The sequence below is a fragment of the Fukomys damarensis genome, unplaced genomic scaffold, assembly GCF_012274545.1.
Source record: "Fukomys damarensis isolate Sample0158 unplaced genomic scaffold, DMR_v1.0_HiC HiC_scaffold_14, whole genome shotgun sequence".
In the NCBI taxonomy this organism is placed as follows: Eukaryota; Metazoa; Chordata; class Mammalia; order Rodentia; family Bathyergidae; genus Fukomys; species Fukomys damarensis.
In genome coordinates this window covers 32,389,430-32,405,097 of record NW_022900926.1, presented here as the reverse complement: position 1 = coordinate 32,405,097, position 15,668 = coordinate 32,389,430, and the positions used below count along the sequence as shown (strand labels likewise).

General features: G+C 41.2%; 1 protein-coding gene across 1 annotated transcript in view; it reads left to right on the top strand.

Moving 5' to 3' along the window:
- The window catches only part of Mthfd1l (methylenetetrahydrofolate dehydrogenase (NADP+ dependent) 1 like), a 186,607-nt gene that overhangs the window by 79,312 nt on the left and 91,627 nt on the right, over positions 1 to 15,668 (top strand). The window contains exon 19 of the mRNA XM_033763312.1: positions 5,496 to 5,607. Coding sequence (XP_033619203.1) covers positions 5,496 to 5,607 — 112 coding nt within the window. The remainder of the gene's footprint in view (positions 1 to 5,495; positions 5,608 to 15,668) is intronic.

Sequence of the window (15,668 nt, the reverse complement as noted above, 5' to 3'; positions counted from 1 at the left end):
TATCACATGACGTGGACCAATTAGAAGGGGTACAGAGGACATAGTAGGGAACAATACAAAGTCCCGGCCCTTTGGGGGCCTCCGTCCTGGTGGAGGAGGCAGACACAGACAAATAATTATTCAGCCTGTTGGTAGAAGGGCTGAAGAAGAAAAAGGGACTGGGTGACATGGCTGTGCTTCTGAGTGGCTGTCACCTGTCTGTTCCAGTGATAACCGGGCAGAGATGGAGGTAGCTGAGGAAGTGAAGGGTGTGGGCCTTGGGACAGAGGGTGACCCTTGTGCAGAGGACCATGGGTGGGAATGTGCCCAGGGGACTGAGCAGAGAGCAACGAGCCAATGTGGAGGAAATGATGAAGCGAGAGCTCCAAGGGGCCAGACGCAGGTGCGGCACACAGGCTTCCGGAGTGGGAGGTGGTCAGAGTGCTGTTTCGGCAGAGGCCTGAAGCCCCGGGTGAAGCGGGATGGGAGGCAGCAAGCTCCCAAGGCCTCCTCCCTCTGATCACCTGTGCACAGACTTGCTCCACCGGGAAGCTGTTTGAAAACTGCCAACGCCAGTCCAGAAACTCCCAGAGTGAGCTGAGGGTACTGAGAAGGAGAGCAGTAGAGTTCCTGACACATAAAACCCTTCGCCGTCACTGGAGTCCCTCCTTGACTGACCCCAGGTTCTGCCTCTCCTACGGGCGATTGTCACGGCCGCCTGTCCCCCTGTTTGATCAGATCTTCCTTTCTTGCTTCTCCTCTTACTTACTTGACACTCAGCAGGATTGGCACAGCTCACCGTGCTGTCCTGACTGTGGGACCTGGTCTGCTGGGGCTTCTGGGCTCAATCCCCAGTACCACCAAAAAGAAAGAAAACAAATAAACAAACATTTTAATAAAACAAGAAACTTATTAGGGATAATTGGTTGTTTACTACCTTTTGTGTGAAAAATTACTTGCACCTCTAAGATATTTCCCATGCTGAAAGTTGTGTTTAATGAGTGAATTAATAGGTTGGGTTACCCCTTAGCGGTTCTTACTGAACTCACATTTGTGTCTATTTTTCATTTAAGGCATAAGCTGCTTTGCAGTTACTTGAACAGATAGTGGGCCTCGTTTAAAAGATAAAACACAGCACTCACTTAAAAATTTGCATACATGAATCCTGCTATCCTGATTCTCCTAGTCATTCTGGGATCAACAAAGCGAATCCCTGACCCGGGAATCTACATTAACAGTTAATCTAAAAGTCACTGATGAGCTGCAAATTGTGCCCCAGTGCTCATTTTTAACACCCTGACAGTTGCACGGGAGGCTGTCACAGGCTGCCTTGCTATACAGGATACCAAGAGAGCAGTGGTCTCCATCTGGCTGCACCTTGGAAGTCCCTGGAAATACAGAAGGGTGTGACCTGGCGCCAGGTCCTCCCTGACCAAGTGAACCAGACAGACATGCCAGGATGAGAACCCTACAGAGGACTCAGTTAACACAAGCAAGAAATTGAGAGAGGGGGCTGGGGATTTAGCTCAGTGGTTCCACTGCCTGCTTCACAAGCACAAGGACCTGAGTTCAACCCCAGTACCAGAAAAAAAAAAAGAAAGAAATTGATAGATGTCAATGTTCTTATGGGTGAAGCATACATGTGCTAGAGTGCACTGTCCAATATGATAGCCATTGGCCACATACAGCTATTTCAATCTAAATTAAATAAAATGAAATTAGAAATTCATTTCTTCATCCATATTAGCCACATTTCTATTTGTTTATTTTGGTAGCCACATTTTATGTGCTCAGTAGCTGTAAGTGTCCAGTGGCTATTGTATTGGATAGCACAAAGAGAATTTCCAGGATTGTAGAAAGTTGTTTTTGTTTTTTGTTTTGTTTTTTGAGGCAGGAGGGCCTCGCTGTGTAGTTCAGGCTGGCCTCAAACTCACTGCAGGCCTCCTGCCTGGCCTCCCAGGTGCTGGAATTGCGGGCATGCCACCACGCCTGGCTATAGAACAGTCTTTTGGATGATGCTCTGTTGAGCTCTGGTAAGCAAGGACCTAATTGAAATATCAATCTTATGAAGTGTTTGCAAAGTCCATTATGGAGAATATTCATAGCTGTGTCATCCTGAGAAGCCAAGATAGTTTCTACAGTACTTTCCTAAGTGTTCTGCATGTAAAATAAGACACTGAACTCAAGATAAATATTTTTGTGCCTTTGAGTTACTCACAGAATAAGGTATTTAACTCAAAGTACTGTATTTTATAGCTACATCCATCATTGAATGTGTGTATATATATATATCCTTGGGTTTGAACATCTCGCAATGATGTTTTAATAGTGTTTCCATTAAAACTCCATAGTGGGAGTTTCAAAAACAGAACTATAATCTTGATTGAATTATTAATCTACTATGGGCCTGAAACATTCCTTTAGCCTTTTTGGGCCTTAGGCTTCCTGTGTAAAGAGGTTGGCCTCTTCTTGTCCTCGCTTTATGTAGTTTTGTGGTTTCTAGCTAAATCCCTCATCCTCCAGTTACCCAGCCCTTTTCTTATTTTGAGATGGGGTCTTGCTAAGTTGCTAAACTGCTAAGTTGCTTGGCTGGAGTTTGTGATCTTCCTGCCTCAGCCTTTCAGAGTGCTGAGATTAAAGGCAAGGACCACCATGTCAACCTTGCTAAAACTACATTTATTCACAACTATAAGAAGCTTTCTCGAAGTAGAAAGTAGAATGGTGGTTACCACAGAGTGAGTATGGGAGGAAAGAGACAAGTTGACCAAATAGTACATAGTTTTAATTAGACAAGAAGAGTAAGTTTTTTGAGATCTGTTGTACAACAAAATGAACACAGTTAATGATGAAAGCTATGGATACCACTTGGAGTAAATTGTAGGGACTAGAGGTAGCTTTGTATTAATCTCATGATGTTTTAATACATTTAGTATTAAAATATTTATACAAGTTTTTCTTTTCCTGATGTATACCTTTTTTTTTGGCAGACTCTATATTTCAGAATTGCCCAGAGAATAGATTTTAATATGTTCTCACTACAAATATAAAGATAAATATGTAGATAATGGACTCATTAATTATCTCGATATAATCCATCTTGGTTGTCTGCTAACTGTAAAAAATCCCTGATAAGGAGAAAAGGTTTGCTTTGGTTCACAACTGTGGAAGGTTCAATCTGTGGTTGGTTGGCCCTGTTGGCTTGGGGCCTATTGTCAGGCAGCGCATCATGGCAGGAGTTTGTGGTGAAGCAGAGCTACTTACCCCATAGCTAGGACACAAAGAGAAAGAGAGAAGAGTCACACATCCACTTTAAGGAGATTTCCTGTCACCTAAGACCTCCCAGTAGACCCACCACTTCCCCACAGTGCCAGGCTGGGGCCCTAGGGGACCATCCCTGAAGCAAAGACAAACATGGTCATTCCACATTGTGTACGTATGTCAGGACATTGTGTTCTGCCCTGCGAGATACACAATTATTAATTGTCAATTAAACAAAATTTAAATTAAAAGTGTTTTGCTGACAGATTAGTTATATAATCTAGAAAGTCAGAAAGGTGCTACAAAGGATAAAAGCCATTTCCTTTTGTAATTAAGATGCTCCTTTGGATCGATTAGCAACCTGGAGTGGTTGTCCCAGGAATAGAGTGATTAGGCTGACTCAACCACACCCATCACCTGTGTCCCCTGGAGACCAGGGCCTGGTGCTGCCCAACAGATGGCTGTGGTGCAGTTTACCATGCAGGAGAGGAAAGAAAGCCAGTTGCCCATGCAGGAGTGGGGCTGTGACCTTGTCTTCTAGAAACTTTGCCAACTCCTAGCACATCATGCTCAGATCAACAAGGATAGAAGGGCATGGAGAGTATAAGGCATTTTTTAATATGTTTTCTACAGAGCACTTGAAAGGTTTCTCTGAATGGCAGTGAGAAATTATTTATTTAGAAAGATGGGTCTGTAGATGCTGAACACTGTCCATGTCCGTTATTCATATTCATACCCTTAAGCAGGTATGTCAGTGTGGTAGTTCCAGCTGTATTTCCATACACAGCACTGTGTCCTTGTCAGACAAAATTTCCCTCTTGAGGATTTCCAGAGGAAAAGTAAATAAAAAACTCATATAGTGGCTCTGAGAAACTGTCTTTTTTATTCTCAGAAATGATTTTTCTTTCGTGACTTTCTTCCTGCTTTTGTTCACCTTGCTCCTCATTGAGCCACGTTCGGCTAACAGCCCATCGCGGTTTGTGGACATTTTTCATGGCCCCCGTGGCTCCTTGCCTTTCCTAATGGCAGCAAAGGCATAACAGCACATCCTATATTTTCACAGGTGGAACAAAGCCTTTGGTTGCAGACTCTGAAGGCCCTGGCTGGGCTCCAAAAAAAGCCTGACCATCTCAATGCATGAGAAGAAATTCTTAGATGAGGCTAAATCTGTTGTCACTAATAAAGAAAAATGTGGGGGCAGAGATTTAGCTCAGTGTTGCTGTGTCTGCCTGGCAAGCGCAAGGTCCTAGTTCATTTACCAGTACCAAAAAAATAAATAAATAAGTAAAAATAAAGGGGAAGGTATAGAAATGCCATTAAAATTAATATGCTAAGATTATGTTTAATTAAATTCTAAAGTTTTTTATGACTTCCTTATATTGTTTGCTGTTCTTCTTCATTAATAAGAGTTACTGTGATATTTTACTATGAGTGAAATTTTTCCTTACTTTTGTTATCTTAATGATTACCAGATTTCTAACACGTACAACGGTTAAACAAAGAAAAGAAAAACAGAAAAAGATTTTAAAAATCACAAAACTTTGTCATCAAAATAAAAATCACCTAAATTTGGCCTTCATGTGCCATGATTCCTATAAGCAATTTGTATGCTTGATTGAGATTTTTACTTGAACTAATTTCTTAATTGGGGAAAAAAAGTAAAAAAGCCTCTTAGATGACATCAGAATCTATTCCATTCTTTTAAAAAATATAATGCAAAGCAGTATGAAATGAGATAGTTAATTTAGTGGTCACTGAGACAGCTAAGAGTAGCCAATCAAAATTATAGTAGGAAATAACTATTATAATTTTATGCTCTGGTTAAGCATTAAGTAGAATAGCCCTGTATTAAGAATTTGGAGTGGCAGGACCAGTGATGCAGCTCAGTGGCACCATGCCTGCCTGGCAAGCAAAAGGTTCTGAGTTAGATCCCTGGTACCAGGTGGGAAAAAAAGATTTTGGAGTGTGGTATGGTGGTGCGTGCCTGTAATTCCAGCACTTTGGGAGCCTAAGGCAGGAGGATCGTATTTTTAAGCCCAGCTTGGGAAACTTAGTAACTTTAGTGAGATTAAAAAGGACTGGGGATGTATAGTTCAGCGTGAAATCCCTTGGTTCAATCTCCCCCAAAGCGAGTGAATCAGTGTTTAACTGTCTTTGAGAGATTCTGTACATTGAGTTTTTTGGTGCATTGGATTTGCAGTATAAATAAAAACAGAATGACTTAGTTGGAGTTCTGATTTGTCCTTCTGCTTCTGTAGGGCACACCTGTCTTTGTGCACGCTGGCCCCTTTGCTAACATTGCTCACGGCAACTCTTCAGTGTTAGCTGATAAAATTGCCCTGAAACTGGTCGGTGAAGAAGGATTTGTAGGTAAGTAATTGCTTCTAAGCCTAGTGGTAGAGTACTGACGCTGACATGAAATACTTTCTTTTAGATTAACCTTTCGTAGATGGTCTCAGTATTTAGTAAAAAGCCCTAAGGTCTGGTCTATTCTAGGAAACTGTTTCAAGGCTGAGCTGTGGATTCTGAGGTCAAGTACATTTGCTGAATATAACCTCTAACATTTGTAAATTGAATGACCTTGGACACATTTTAGTTAACAATGGATCTGTTTTCTCTTCTGTAAAATGGTAAAATAGGGCAAAATGAGGCTTGTCATCCAGCAAAGAAAGTATCTGTGGAGAACGTAGCTGATATGAAGTGTGTTACTCAGACCTGGGGATACAGGGGTGACCGAAACAGACCTAAGCCCTGTCCTGTGGAGCATACTGTCTAGTGTCAGGCGTAGGCTAAAAAAAAAGAGCACTCATTAACTGGGTGTCATTATTAGAGGAACGTAGGTACTACTAATAAATTGAGGTCTTGTTTTCTCCTGTTGGGGTCTTAGTTTGTTTTTGTGATCTGAAGGCAAGAAGTTCCCTAGCCATTACACTTGGAAATTTTTATTTGGTGGGACTGCAGACTCTTTGCTGCTGTCGGAAAGGGGCACTTGCTTCAGAGTTGGCTCATGTAGTGCCAGCCCAAATCGTACCCGTGATAGTAAGGCTGTGGGAAAAAAGAACCACAGATTCATGAAAGAGCGCCTTCATCTGACACACAGGGATTACACTGGTGGGCTTTCCCGTGGAAGCAGGTAATTCCCAACCACACATCCATGCCTGTCATCATGTGTAGCAGTCGCTCCATTCACACTTATCATGAGCCTTGTACCAAACCCCAATATAACTTATTTTACCAGAAAAAAAAAAGCTGCTGGACAGAAGACCCTCTCTTTGTACTTTCGTGCTCCACCATCATAAAGTTCATTCGGGGTGACTGAAACTATTTTGAGAATTCCTTATAGGTACGAAGTCAGGAGCAGGTGAGGATTTATGTAATTCCATCTCTCAAAGGTCTGTATAATACAGTCATCATGCACTTTCCTGCTTCGTTACCAAAGCCACTATAAGAGTGGCTAGACATGCTGTCTAAATAGATTTGCTCAATTGATCATGCCTAATTGTAGAGCTAATGGACAAGGAGGCGGGAGAAAGGCAGGCATTGAAAAGTTGGGCGTTTAAGTGAAGTGGTGGTTCTAATGTACCAACTCTGCAAATAGAAGAGCTTTTAGAAAAAAGCACTCTATTTTATGCTGACTGAGCTCTCTGCTGCTGTACCAGTCCTTCATCAAATGCATATTTATAGAATATTTATCATGGCAAATTAACTTTAAAGGTATATTTTGGTGATTATGCAAAACATGCTAGCTCTTTTTGTGACCTTGGATGAGCCTTTGGCCTCTGGGTGTGTCCTTTGTAGACATTCTCATGGGAAAGAAGGACTTGGGCCAGATGAGCAGCGGATACGGGTGGTGGCCATGGACTCAGAGAGAGGAGCTCTGGGCTCAGAGCCCTCAGTGACACTGACCCGAAGCAAGTTACTCAACTTTCCTCAGGCTCGGTTTCTTTTGATAAAAAGAGAACACCTCTGTTACAGTGTTTTAGCAAGTAGGATCCAAGGAGCAGGTGATGGATAAAACAGAAATGGTGCTGATTATTTTTGTATCCCTTTCTAGTCAAGAGGCTGTCAGCGGGGAAGATCTTGATGCTAACGAACTTGTCTATTGTTGGGGGCTTCGAGGGCAAGCTGTAGTGTACCTAAGTACCTAGCCCAACTCCTTTTCAGTCATACAACTTTAGACAGCTGTGCCTCAGTTTTCCTATCTGTAAATGGGTCTTTGAATAAGTTTGAAAGGACAAAATGAGACCATGTATGTCTAGCCCTGATATAGCCCAAGGTAATTCTTAGCTACTCCTCACTGTGACTGTTCTCCCATTATTGCTACATGATTAATGAAAGTTACATTTTCTTTTTTTGTTGAGTTTATTTGGGGGATGGTATTTTTTAATTGTTGTAAAATACACGGCATACAAATTTTACCTTCTTAAGCATTTTGAAATACATGACTCAGCAGTGAAGTTCATTCTCATTGTTAAACAGCTGATCTCCAGACCTCTTTTCATCTTGCAAAAGCTGGATTCTGTGCCCATCAAACATGCCCAAGGCGTCTCCCTGGCATCCAGAATTCAACTTTCTGTCTCTGTGAACTTGACCCCTTACCCATGTATGGGAAATCACATTGTCCGTGCTTCTGTGACTGGCTTGTGTCACTTAGCAGAATACCCTCCAGCTTCACCCATGATGTATGTAAGAATTTTGTTTTTAAGGCAGGGTGATAATCCCCTGTGTATAAGCCGTCCTTCTTCCATCCACTTATCCATCAGTGGCCACTGGAGTTGCTTCTTGGATTTGGGGGATAATGTTGAGATGAGCATGGGTGTACAAATACCTTTTCATGTCTAAAGGTCATACTCTGTTGTGTGTAAATATGTGACTTACATAAACACGGGCAGACCACGAGGGGCCAGCCCTACAGTGCGAAACCGGGATTTACATTGGCCCGGCGGCAACAAAGCTGTGTGGAGAACTGGTCCGGGACAGTTAGAAGGAAACACTGTCCCCAGTGCCTGGTCAGGCCTGATGTTGGGGGCCTGGTTTCTTCTCAGCCCTTTGGTGAAATTTGTGGTAGTCTTTTTCTGCCAATATCTAGTCCGTGTAAAACAACAAAAAAAAAATTATTCCTCTTGTCAGTTTCAGTAGGAGGATGTGCTGTTTTAATAATATATCCAGTTTTATTAAAAATTTTTTTAAACTTTTTATTTATTTGTTTATTTATTTTGTTATCAGGGAATCGGACTCAGGCCCTCACGCTTTGGAGGCAGGCAGTGGAACCACTGAGCTAAATCCCTGGCCCCCCAAAATAATTTATTTTAATTCCAGATTTCATTGAGATTTCAGCTCCTATCAACCCCCATATTGCTCGTGGCTGCTGCTGGCCCCCCAGGGCTGGAGCGCCGACATCGATGTTCCCATCCACCCTCTTCCACCTGTGGTGCCCAGTCAGGCGGTTCCACATTAGACAGTTCTACCACTGCCACCACTGCTGGGCTTTGAGCACTCACACGCTCTGAACCCTGTCTGGGGGCACACCCAGCCTTTCCAGGCAGTCTTTGAAGCCTCACTAGCCAGAGAAAGTAGGGAGCAGTTCTGCCTTCTTCAATTAGCTAGCAGGAGGGGAGCTGGGTTTGCGTCACTGCACAATTTTCTTTGAAGAAATCCTTTTTTTCAGGTTCTAACCATGGCAACCCTCTGAAACCTTGAGGTGACTGCTGGGCTAAAAGATTCAAATCTATTTTCAGACAACTTTGCAAATCCTACTAGGTCAGCCAGCATTATCCTTCAGCACCTGAGCGCCTGACACCATTTGGAGGCCTGAAATGAAATCGAGACCAGGAAAGCCTCATTTTAACATCTACAGAAGTTAAATACAGCAGGTGTATGGTTTATCTGAAGTCTCAGGAGGATGCATGTCCTTAGAAGCATTACTGTTTGTAGGAGGCTCTCTTTCTGACCTCATGGTAGAGAAGATCTCGCAGATATACAAAGTCCAAGCCCAAGAAAAAGATATCGATATTTTGGGTTATACTAAAAAAATAATTTGTGCATGGTGAATGATACTATATATTAAAAGGCAAATAACAGATTGAGAAATTATTTGCAACGATAATTAGGCAAATGCTTTTTTTTTTCAGAATAGTACATAAAACACCAATAACTCTAAGTAGGTAAGAAAAAGATGAATAATCCAATAGAAAACCAGTCAAGAGTTTGGGAAAGACAATCTGAACGAATTTCTGGGTAAAAAGAAGAGCAAATGATCTAACACTTTGGTTTTTATGTAGATGAGAAGTAATTGAAAGTATATTTACAGAGTCTGAAATATTTCATTACACACTTATTTGGCTTGTGCTGTACGTTGAGTGTTATATGGTAGAAGCTGGGGATCAAAGAGAAATGAGGCACGTTTCTTATCCTCCTGTAAATTAGAACATTCAGGAGAGACAAACCAATAGATAAGCTCTCAGCAAGTACAGCGCACTTAGGAGATTGAGTATTCTGTTGATTAACAAAAAACCGTAAGAGATGATGGGCGTCTCTTCGATAGAAGTTTCCACATATTATTGGTTTTGCTAAGGTACATGTAGTCTGATTTTTAGTTCTATTCAAACACACACAAGGAAAAAATTATTTTGTCTTCTCTAAATAATTATTCCAAGATAATGGAATCAATAGCCCATTTAGACTTAAAACAGAGTGGTGTTTATTTAATTAACTGCATGAATTTGTCAGACAAGAGCAAAACACTGACTCTCAAGAATTTTGGGAAATGTGCTGTGGTCATTGTAATGGCTATTTCTCGGGAGTCGTGAGTCCCCATGGGAGTCTACTAAGCCTCCATCTACTGCTTGAAAGGCATCAAACCCCAAGTATGTGCCATTTAAAAAGAGAAAGAAAGACAAGAAAAACATTAAGTTCTTCGTTTTATTGTTACTGTCTCATACTTAATTATTTATAACATTTGAACTTAATACTTGAACTTAGAGTTTTAAGTTTTATTTTATTTTACTTTATTTTTCATTTTGCAGTGCTAGGGATTGAATCCAGAGCCTTTGCTCATGCTGGGCAAGTGCTGTACCACTGAGTTACACCCCAGCCCCTTGAACCTTGGATTTTAAAAATTGTTTTTCTCTCTTCATTGCTTTAGATTCCAGTTTTTTTTTTTTAATGAAGATTTTTCCTTTGCAGGGGAATGTACACTTGTATACCCTTGTATAGCCATAGGTCCTGAAGTGAGTGTTACAGTCCCTGGGGGAACTATAGATAGACTTAGTACATCTCGAATTGAATGCAGATTTTCATGGTTGGGTTTATAGCCTCTTCTTTATTAGGTGACAGGCTCACAGTTCTCGTTAGATTCTCAAAGTTACCATTATTTAAGAGAGATAAAGATCTCTGGCTGTACATCTCCTAGCTCAATTCACCATTCCATTTTCTAGGCTTTGGTAGCTTTATGGTCCCATCTACATTTGGAATTAATCACTGTCTCCCAAAAGTGCTTGTCAAGAAGCCACCTGATTGACCACAACTCTTCTTGCTCCCTGCAGGGAGTTATGCAGAACCAGGCTGCAGGTTCCAGGACTGCCTGGTTGCCTGAGCACCAACACTCATGCAGCAGAAGAGAAATGCCTGACCATTGCCACCTAACACAGGCCTGGACATGGGCCTCCGGCATCTCAGGGTTCAGACTTAGAGATCAGAACGAGTAGCCAACCTGGGCTGTGCAAACTGGGGAGGGTAGGGACACAAAGCCCTGTTGATATTTTCCTTATGAATGCTGCCGTGTTCTGGGTTGTTCTGAGTACTAGTATGTATGTTCTCACTCGTAAGTTCTTGGGGTCTCAGGGATGACATGATGATGTGAGGAAGCTCAGCCAGACTGGTCACATCCACGATCGCTCAGACAGCCAGTGGCAGGGTCTGGACCTCCTGCTCTCTGGCCAAAGCTTGTGAATGATCAGGCTTCGGCTTTGATGGTTTTCTCATCTCTGTTCATCTGTCCCACCTGCTTTCTCTAAAATCTAGTTTCAGAAGAACTGTCTGCAGCAGATGGTCATATTTAGGAAGAGTACTGGTATAATTATATTGTGCCAACATAGCAAAATATGTGCCAATGGTAATGGATTATTTTTGGTCCTTTTTTTTTTTCCTTTCTCCCTCTGTATTTATTTTCTGTTGCTAAAATACAACGCCACAGGTTGAGCTTTAAAGAAAAGACATGTAACACTGAGATTCCACCTCATCCCACAAAGAATGGCTGCTATCAAGAAATCAACCAGTAACAAATGCTGGTGGGGTTGTGGGGAGAAAGGAACCCTTCTCCATTGTTGGTGAGAGTGGAGACTTGTGCAACCACTATGGAAATCAATATGGAGATACCTCAAACAACTAGGATTAGAGGTCCCATTTGACCCAGCCATCCCTCTGCCAGGTGTCTTTCCAAAAGAATTTAAAAGAATCATACCACAGTGATAAATGTGCACCCATGTTTATAGCAGCACAGTTTGTAATAGCTAAAACTTGGAAACAGCCCATTTGCCCATCAGTTGGAGACTGGATGAAGATGTGGTTTTTCTATAAAATGGAATATTACTCAGCCATAAAGAATGAGAAATTAGAGTCATTCATTGGAAAATGGATGCATGTTGAGGATATACTCTTAAGTGAAATAAACAAGTCACACGTGTAAATACCGAATAGTTTCTCTGGTGTGAAAATAAGACCCTAATGGTATAATTGACAATATGAAATAGGAAGAAAAGGTCTAAAGATGTAGGGCAAGTGGGAAGGGTAGGGGAAAGGAAGTAAGGGAAAAGAAAAAAATATGAGAAAATGAAAAAAATGGAAGTATTTGTAAAAAGGGAAGGGAGGAGGGGGTGAATGAAGGGCAGAGGTAAGGGGAAGAAATGAGAACCAAGACCTGTCATGTAAAGGTACACGATCCCAATGATGAATGTGACTGTACTGTATACCTAAAATGTACCAATAAACTCAATGAGGAAAAAGAAAACAAAAGACAGATACTTTTGCTCTTTGTTTTGGCCCAAGGGGCCCACATCGGGCAATGGCCTTCTTCAAAGAAGAGTCCCGAGGCAGCATAGGGCATCACATGACCAGAGGTGGGGAGTGTGTCTGTGCGTCTGTCTGTCTGTGCCTGTGTCTCTCTGTCTGTCTGGTCTCTCTCTTAAAAAGCCACCAGTATTCAATCAAGACGGCCTCAGCCTCATGACCTTTTTGAATCTTAATCACCTTCTAATGACCCTACCTGTTAAACATAGTTGGTTCTGTTTTCTCTCATTCCTCACAATGGATATTAAATTCCTACATGAGCTTCAGGGGAACAAACCATAGTCACACCATAGCACCCTCCTACTTTAAATTTCTTTCTCCTTCATAGATTATTCATCACAGGTGACCTTGAGCCTTACTCTGACCTCAGGCTTTGTTTTGTTCCCCTCCTTCCATCCTTTTAGAATAAGCCAATCAGCTATTGGCTTATTCTGTTTCCATTTTTATTGCTATGAAATTTTAAATATTCCTTCATTTTGATAGAAAACTAGACCAAACTAAGCATTCCTAATTTCCATAATTTCATCCACCTTTTTTTTTTTTTTTTGGTCTGATTCAAGCTGTTTTCTAGCTTCTAACTATATGCTCCTGGACTTCACCCTGTTGACGTTATTTTAAAGAACTGATCTGAGCCCCAGCTCCACTTGTTTTAAAACATTTCCAGTGTTCTGTTTTGAGTAATCATATTCATGATCAAATCAGGGCTACATGCTGGATTATTAGAGACCCTGCCTGAGGGTCATGTTCTCGGTCAGAACTGCTAACCACAGGTAATGTTGTGACCCCTACGCTCAGGAAAACCTCTTCACTAGACAGAACTTGTTTCGTGTTTTCCTTGGAAGCCTGATTTATCTTCTGTTCCTTGATGCCAGATTCCATTTTTGCCTCATCGTATACTGGCCACTGTTCTACTTGATGTGCTTTTTATGTAGAGTAGTCCTAATGTCTCTCAACAGCTGTTGCTCAGCCTTTAAAAAAAATTTGTTTTAAGTGAAATCTTCTGATTGTATGCTATTTGGGGAAAGTATACAAATTACACTAGCAAATACACATGTTCCTACTATTCAGCTTTGTCAAAACCTTAACATATTGCTATGTGTGTTTTAGGATTTGGGGGTTTTGCTCTGGTTTTGGTTCTTTGAGTACTATGACAAAAGTATAATAGAAGCTCCTGTGGCTCCAATGGTTTGTCCTCACCAAGACTCATCTCCTAGGTGTGATTCCTCCGGGCAGCAGTACAGGGCTGGGTACTCGTCAGTAGTGACTGAAGTTGATTCCCAGCTAGAAGTGGGCCGGATGCTCTTGGACTTCCAGAACTGTGAGCCAGAACAAACCTTTTTTCTTTATAAATTATCCAGTCTGAGATACTCTCTGATAATCATAGAAAATGTAGTTCTTTTCCATCACATTGTTTTTTTCTGTTTCCTTTGAGAGAACCCTTCTGATGTGAGGGGCAATCATTTCTGAGTATACATTTATACTTCTACCACATATGTTTGTATTTGCAAAAAAACCACAACAAGGCTTTGCAAACCCTCTCTGATCATAATCCCTTTAGTGGCTTCTTGACAGCACCACAGGTTGAATGAAATACCTTACATTTAGGTCCAAGCAACTTAATTAGGTAGGTCCAAACAACTTAATAGATTTTTATATCCTAACAACTTAGGCTGTCTGAGAAAAATAATACATACCGGGCTGGGGATTTAGCTCAGTGGTGCCGCTGCCTGCCTCACAAGTACAAGGTCCTGAGTTCGATCCCCAGTCCCCAAAAAAATACACATCAGTTGAAAGGAAAATAAGTCTTCATTCTTAACTACTATACCTTATTAGTAAGTTGTATGTCCTTGTTGGATACCAAACAGCTTCTCAAAACTTGGAGCCATTCCACACCTTAGTCTCATTTCCTGTTGATGTTAATTTTACACATTTCTTTTTACTGCTAGAGCCACTTCCAATTTAGCCTTGAAAATACAGTGTCATTGAACAGGTATTAACATCACAGTGGTGAAACCATTGCAGACTAATAGTTATCGCAGAGTCTACCCAGTGTTGTCTGTTCCCATGTCACCCTCAGAGATGCCAAATATCCCACAGTTCATCTGAGTTCACTAACAGGCCCCTGTGACTCTTTTGTGCATAATTTGGAAACCACAGATGTGCATCTTTACCACAGATGTGCATCTTTTTTTTCTGTATATTTTATGTTTTCAAATTTTATATATTAATAAATGTTACCATCTGCGTTATTTTATAACGAACTTTTTCTGTAAAGGGTAAGAGCTATTTTAGGCTTTGTGGGTCATAGTCTATCATAAATACTCAATTTAGGAAGCAATCATCGATAAGACATGAATTCATAAGATAATGTTTGTGAATGAGTTTGGCTGTATTGCAGTGGGTTTTATTTACGGACTATGACTATGACATTTGAGTTTTTCTCCATGCTCCCCCCCCACCATTATTAAGACAGGGTCTCACTATGTAGTTCATCCTGACCCTGAACTCACTGTGAAGCCCAGGCTGACCTTGAACTCATGGCAGTCCTGCCTCATCCTCTGGGATTACAGGCGTGTACTACCACTCCCGGCATGACAGTTGAATTTCATATTATTTTCATGTGTGATAAAATGTTGTTCTTCCAACTTTTTTCAAACATTTACAAATGAATTGCAGGCCAAGCAAAACTATGAGGCACACTGGATTTTCCTATAGACCATAGTTTGCTCTATATAACTGGATGTTTTTGTTCAGCATTGTATTTTTGCATTTATCCATGTAGCTATGATAAAGAAGCCTTGTTTTGCCTATAGGGTCTTCTTTCTTTTCATGAATATAGCACATGCATTTGTGCATTTTTCTTCAGTGGCCTTGAAATGATCCTGTTACAAATAATCCTGCAGGGTTATTCTTATCCGTTTCTCTGAGAATGTGTGCAAAAGGTATTTTAGAATGTGTACTTAGAAGTGATTTTGGGGGGACTGAATGGTATATTCAGCATCAACTTAATGTTCTCCAAAGTTATACCATTTATATTACCTGAAATTTCTGTTTTCTCTATATTCTCCTCAACACTAACATTGTCAGAGCTTTTTTCAGCTCTTGCCAATCCAGTAGTAGGAAATAGTATTACTTTGTAGTTGTGAGATTAGGCATATTTATGGATGTTATATTAGTCACTGTCCCATCACTGAGATGCAATACCTGGCGCCCACAACAAAAGCAGGAAAGGATTAATTTGGCTCACAGTTTCCGTGGATTCGTTCCATGGTCAGCTGGATTCAGAGCAAAAGTGTCATGGTGGAAGGGCCTGGCGGAGCAAAGATGCTTAGTTTATGGTGGCCTGGAAGCAGAGCAGGACAACT